This window comes from Vipera berus (assembly GCF_964194415.1).
Source record: "Vipera berus genome assembly, chromosome: 5".
Taxonomy (NCBI): Eukaryota; Metazoa; Chordata; class Lepidosauria; order Squamata; family Viperidae; genus Vipera; species Vipera berus.
Genome location: NC_138207.1, coordinates 63,164,431 through 63,171,392, shown reverse-complemented (window position 1 = coordinate 63,171,392; position 6,962 = coordinate 63,164,431). Strand labels below are relative to the sequence as shown.

General features: G+C 36.5%; 1 protein-coding gene across 1 annotated transcript in view; it reads right to left on the bottom strand.

The window, feature by feature from the left end:
* Positions 1 to 1,419: 1,419 nt before the first annotated feature.
* ABRAXAS2 (abraxas 2, BRISC complex subunit) overlaps positions 1,420 to 6,962 on the bottom strand; it is a 30,375-nt gene continuing 24,832 nt past the window's right edge. The window contains exon 9 of the mRNA XM_081328484.1: positions 1,420 to 3,454. Within this exon, the coding sequence (XP_081184610.1) occupies positions 2,997 to 3,454 (458 nt within the window). The 3' untranslated portion in view covers positions 1,420 to 2,996. The remainder of the gene's footprint in view (positions 3,455 to 6,962) is intronic.

The following is a 6,962-nucleotide window of genomic DNA, read 5'->3' as shown; positions in this document are numbered from 1 at the left end:
TTTGATAAGCTTTTGGAAGGCCTGCACACAAAGCTTTTCCAGAGTGCATATAGTCCTAATTTCTTGCTTGCCAGCTTCAATCGAGAAAGTTTTAAAAGAGGTTTGTTTCATGCTATATTATTGTGGTTATAGTGCTCTTACGTGTATTACTTTTGCTTTCAAAATATGTCTCTGGCTTGAATTTGGGATTTTTTTTTCATCAGAAAGGCTTAATATTTTCTTTGGAATCTGTTACTCTAAAGCCAGTGATTTGCAACATGTTCTTATATTTGAGATTCAATTATGGCAGCTTTCTTTTACATTGTGTACTTTGGCATGTGTTGGATTTATAATTCCCACAATTCCCACCCAGTGCGAGAAAGGCTCATTTAATTTCTACTTGCAACCTGCAGGCTGCTAAGCATTGGCACTTCTGCATTACATATAAACTATATTTTCAAGTGCTTCTGTGAAGTAATGAGGTGGGGTATTTTGTTCAAATATTTAGTGAAAACTCTGAAAGTGACGTTCTTGGCCAGATGTTAAAACTTAGACAGAAAACAGGCAGTCCTCCACTTAGAACTATTCACTGAGTGACCATTAGAAGTTACAATGGCACTAAAAATGCCACTTATGAACATTTTTCATACTTATGACCATTGCAGCAACCCCGTGGTCATATGATCAAAATTTGGATACTTGGCAACTGGCATGTATTTATGACAGTTGTACTGTCCCAGGGTGATGTCCTCACCATTTCTAACCCTGCCAGCTTCTGACAAGCAAAGTCAGTGGGGAAAGCCAGATTTGTTTAGCAACTGCATGGTTCACTTAACAACAGCAGCGATTCGTTTAACAACGATGGCAAAAAAGCTCATAAAATGGGGCAAAACTCACTTAGCAACTGGCTTGATTAGCAATGGAAATTTTGGACTCAATTGTGCTAGCAAGTCAAGGACTACTTATAGATGGAATCGGTCTGAAGGAAAAAACATATGGGCATTTTTTACTTCAGACCAACTGATTAATATAACCGAACTTCTATATTTACCTACTAAAGTGTTTCCTTGATGATTTAAACTTAATTTTCTGACTTTGCAAAAACACCTTTTAATTGGCGATGTCAACAGCTGTTTCAACAGAATGTATAGTAAATGAAAGTATTCACAAAAATTGTTTACTTACTAGGTAAGGAAAGATAACATTGGCTGCAACAATTTTGGTAGTACTTTGGCTTGAATAAATGAACATTTAAATGTGGGTACTACTGCTTGCATACTACAATCACGTGCATGTTTCTCAGTATTGTCTGCTACTGTAGAGACCAATATGCACTTTTTTCAAAAATTTGTTTCAGGTGAAAACAAAATAACATATTTTTTTATTTGCAGATACATGACTTTGCTATAATGGAACCCTGCTGACAAATATTAAAAGATAAAGGATTAAATAAGATTTTATTGTCACATTTACCTTTGTCAAAGATGTACATTTAAAAGTTTCTGAGCAAGATTAAAAATTTCTCAAATGAACTGATGAGATGGCAACAGCACTTATTGAACAAACTGCACTATAGTAGCTTGTATACCCAAAGTTAATAAAATCCAAATATTTTTTGTTAATTAGAACAGACTACAGCAATGAAAAAAATGCATGTTAAGGCCAAAGAATATATTAAGTAGTGGAATAGAAATGTTTTACAGTCCCAAATATCCAAGGAGATAAATCAATTAAATGCTTTTTTTTATTCATTAGAGACATAGAAGACTAATAATAAATAGATCTCAGACTGTTTAGCTATTGAGATTTTAGCCTGAGGCAGTCTGACATCTTTTTTTTTAAAGAAAAGGGGAAGGGGGAGAGGTTGGATATTAATGAGTGGAATTATGCATGATCAAAACACAAAAATAGTGAACAGTTCACTATTTGGTAATTGAAATAAAAGCCAAATTGGATGCTTAAATTGCACTGGTTTTTTTTATCATGGGGGTTAAAAAATACCCCCAAGCCCCCACCAACTCTGCAAACGTATAGTAAAGAAATAAGTGCATCCAAATATATCTTGAGCAGAATCTGCTTCGTGCTTCCAAAAGCCGAGTCTCCTCCCCCCCCTTCCCAATAAGAAACACAAATTAAATTTAAGAGGAAATTTTCAAGTTAAGCGCAAGTCTGGGCATTTTTGCAAGTAAGTTGCAAGAGCTTATCTCCATTAAATGTTCAGCATTTATAATTTTCTAACACAAAACTCCGACATAACTGACCACTTCCACTATGTGCTTTCATGTGTTATGAACAAAACTGAGACAATAAGGATAGTGTGGCAAAAGTCACATTAAATCCACCAACGTCAAAGTAGTATGTTTAGGACATTCACAGATGATTTACTGGTAATCGCTTTTCCTACATAAAAAGGCAACCATAATGTCAAGTGATTTACATTAGGCCTGTAGAAAAAGATTGAAACAAACCTCATCTCTATTGAAAGAGCATGCAGAGAGGATAATTCACATTTGTTCCAATCCGGCTTCCTGGAATTAAAGGTTTGTTTGTTTTGTCCTGGCAATGATTTATTTGGCTTCACCATTAAAAAGCCTGCTGATTTAAGTCCTTAGAAACGACCTCTCTAAAATTCAAGGCATGATAGTACACGAGGTAAGGTTTGATTTAAGATCATTAGAGACCATGTTTAGTTGCTAAATCCCTTTTTTTTTCTTTCTTTCTTTCTTTTGGAAGGTATGGCAAAAAAAAAAAGTTACAACTGTTTCAAATTTCACTTTGCTATTTACCAGTACATCCTGAATCTCATCAATCAGTACAGGCTGATTATCTTCATGGTTCCATTACAAAACTTGTAAAACTGTATCAAAGTGAGTAAGCCATCTAAGTTCAAGTCTTTTTGTGTGTTTTTTAATATGCACTGTGCACAATAATCCTCTTTCGTAGATCATTTCCTCAAAGTTAAATTCCAAAATATTTCTGTAACAATTAGGAAAGATAGTCCTATGCTAAGCTCTACATTAAATCTGAGAGATCTGAGTGTTCCTAGAATCTCCATCCACATGTGCTAAGGATCGAGAATCTCTCGTTTGTGCGTATTCACTGTCAGAAGACTCTGTAGGGTCAAGCGAATTCTCATAGTCACTGTCTTCTGATTCATTAACATTCTCATCGGTGGTGGTGTGGGAACAAGGCTGCACGGAGGTTCCACTGCCTGGATACTTCAATCCTGTATTTGTGGAAGCATAACTAGAAGAGCCCACTGCTTGAGGTCGAGGCATAAAAACACTGCTTTCTAGAACCCCAGGACGTACAGCACTGTCATGATTGATCACAGCGTAAGGAGGAGGAGGATCAGAAGCATCCGATTCTTCCAGATGACTTTCCACAGCAAATCCAGGATGTGTTATTTGTGGGATAAATATAGGCTCCAAGGTATCGTTTGACATTTGCCTGTTCAAGAGAGTCTGTTGTAATCCTAGAAAAGCGTAAAAGTAAAGGTTGTAATACCAACCAGTTAGATTAAGACAATTAGTTTAGGCGTCTTCTAACCTGTTTGTTGAAAAGTTTCTACATATCAATTGGGAAAAGTATTTAATATGTAAGTTGTACTCAACGGGTAAGCCAAGGATTTAAGTGAAAAGTTTATAAACAAATATCAAATAGAAATAGAAATCTATTTTCTTATAAATTATTTTGTTATTATTAGCATGATTTAACATTTATATCCTGTCTTTATTTTGTTGTCTAGCTTAAGTATAGATTCTCTTAGGATTCTCGAAGGATAGGCAGGAACACAACTTTTACAATGGGTCAGTATACATAATACATACATACATAGAGATTTCCGCACAAAGAAAAGTACATTTAACAGTAGAGAATATATAGGATCTCTCTCTCTCTCTCTCTCTCTCTCTCTCTCTCTCTCTCTCTCTCTCTCTCTGTGTGTGTGTGTGTGTGTATGTCTATCCATCTATCATAATTTATCACACAGAGGATAGACTTGATGCAAGAATCAAGTGAATTTTCTTCAGGTGGTTGAATTTCAAGTAACAGAGTCAAAGCTGCAGCTCACACAGTTGCTGTACACTGACTTACCAAAAACAATAGAATCTCTAATGGGACCTAAATCACTAGAACATTAAACTGAGGTTTCACATCTCTTTGTTCTTTATATTCACTATTATAAAAACATATGAATCTATACAATCTATACAACCTTTCCTATTTTTTTAACTTAACAGGTAGCTGGATCACAATTCAGTTGTCATACAAATGTTACCATAAATTGCATCCTGATGCCATTTTTTTCCAGGTTTTTTTTTTGTGGTACAATATTAGATTACCACTATGTGCACCTTGGCATCCTTCCTTCACATTACTAGGAGATGTTGTGAAATATGTCTACTTTGGCAACCTTCCACATGTCATAAATCTTTAACTCTTGGAAGGAAAGCTACAATTTCTAAGCAAGCATGCTGTTTATAATGGCACCTCCTTGGCAAAGGCACTGTGTGCTCCAGTCTTATGTTTCTCAGACCACTATGAGACGAAGGAGGAAGGGAAAAATTAGATAAATCAGATACCAAACTAATCACATACCAAAGCATTTTTCATCTCAGCATTCAAACATGTTGACAGGAAAACCTTTGTTTTTAAGGAATAATATACAATGTATACACTACCAAGACTTTCTTAAATTTTGCCTTCTTACAATATGTGTAACATTCTTAAATGTATGCATAGGGATTTAAGAATTTTCTATACTACCTTTTTTTATAAAATAAATTTGGGGCACCTTCTCTCGTGGAGATGTTGCAACTTTTGAATCCTAAAAACACTTCAAGCTGGATCCAGATTTCACTTTCATTCAAAGAAAGAATCAAGATCCAGCAGAGGTTGCACTGAATGAAGGTAGCTTTCATCGTGTATTTCTCCCCCTCACCCTGCTCGAGGTTTCTGCAAATCTCTGCAAACAGTTTTTAGAGAGAAAGGGAAATGGAAAAATATAGTCTGCTTTCCAATTCCTTCAGGAAGGACTCTCTTGAATGAATTCATGCTTGTGGGTAATCTGGAGACAATCCAGAATTTTTTACTTAGGGAAATACAATATTCTTTCCCCTCTGCAGTATAGTATTACAACGTGGACATTCACAGTATCTCTGTAACATAATTACATTTTGATAGCTCCTTACTCTGAAGTATGGTAAAATAGTTTTTTTCTCTTTTTTTAAAAAAAACCATCCCACAATTATGCTATCCTCTGTATTAAGAGTTCTTGTACATTATTAATGAAGAAACACACCTTATGGCAAAATGCAGAGGATTATTGTTGCCCTGCCATTTAGTGAAGCTTTTAGTTTCAAGCTGGATATGAAGCACTACACACATTGCCACAAACATCTTTACTGTTCTTCTTGTCTGCCATCTAAGCTTCTGGATTATAAAAGTAAAGGTTCCCCCGCACATGCGTGCTAGTCGTTTCCAACTCTAGGGGCCGGTGCTCATCTCCATTTCAAAGCCGAAGAGCCAGCGCTTGTCCGAGGATGTCTCCGTGGTCATGTGGCTGGCATGACTAGACACCAAAGGCGCACGGAATGCTGTTACCTTCCCACTGTAGTGGTCCCTATTTTTCTACTTGCATTTTTACGTGCTTTCGAACTGCTAGGTTGGCAGAAGCTGGGACAAGTAACAGGCGCTCACTCTGTTACGCGGCACTTGGGATTCAACCCACCAAACTGCCGACCTTCTGATCGACAAGCTCAGCGTCCTAACCCACTGAGCCACCGCATCCCTTTCTGGATTATAGCTTGCATGAATTCAGTGAATAAAATTCAATGTCTCTGATGACTTTGAACTTTCAATTACCATCTGTATTTTAATGACAGTAATGTCAATGCTGCAAACATTGACATGTTTTGCACTGACAATATAAGAGATAGCCTGTTACTTTAATTGCTTCATTTGGGAGGGAGGAAATCTACCCGGATGTAGTGAGAAAATTGGAAAAGCCCGCGTACAGAATGGGAAGTGAAACCTCATATGTAAAACTAATTGGATAATGTGATTTATGACATGTAGATAAGGGCGGGGATTGTCTGTGTGTTATGATGGGTTTGGGGGGAGGAGATTTCAGATTTTGGCATCCCTCCATGAGTGCCGATGTTTCATTTCATTATTAAGCCTTTTCATATAAACAATGATTGCATTTTGTTTCAACTGTCTGATTTATCGGAACCATGACAAGTAATACAACAGATAGATGCAGGTTCTATATTTCCCCCCTCAACATAATGATTTATATTTCCCAATGTTTTAAGGTGATATTGGGCAGTATACAAATAAGAAAAATTGATGGGTCCTTGTCATGACATTAAGTAAACTAATTATAAATGAGGAGAAAAACTGAGAAATCACCCACCACACCAGGATGGATGGTCTCATCTTCTTCCTCCTTTAGTGCTTCCTATTTGCTTGTTGATTTTTTTTTCACCTGTTTGTTTTAATAGGATTGACACCAGCACAGGTGAGGGGCCTCTTAGGGAATCAAAGGCCTTTTTATCTAAAGATCCAAGGCAAATCCAGATACAGATTGTTTTCCACATAAATGCCAAACAAAGGCAGTTACAATAGGGAAAGCCTATAAAAATCAAAGCTCCAGCCATGGTAAAATGGGAAGATCTAATTAAAAACCATGTTAAGTAAATGTATGCTCAGATGTACATTTTTCTCTGTCTGCCTATAGTATCCCTCTGCATGAAGTGTATACAGCACTAATGCCTAATATTTGCATTAGGAAGGACACCCATCACTTAAAATTATTTCCTAAAGTAGCTTATGGTATTATCATTAAAATGAGTATCTCATTGGCAGAACAGGGAGATATAAACTGAAACAGCAACTCAACTTATTTTACCTCCCTTAAATAACAGGAGCATGATAAAGCTTAACGCAGCTGACTGCAACATCAATTTCCTACAAAAGTT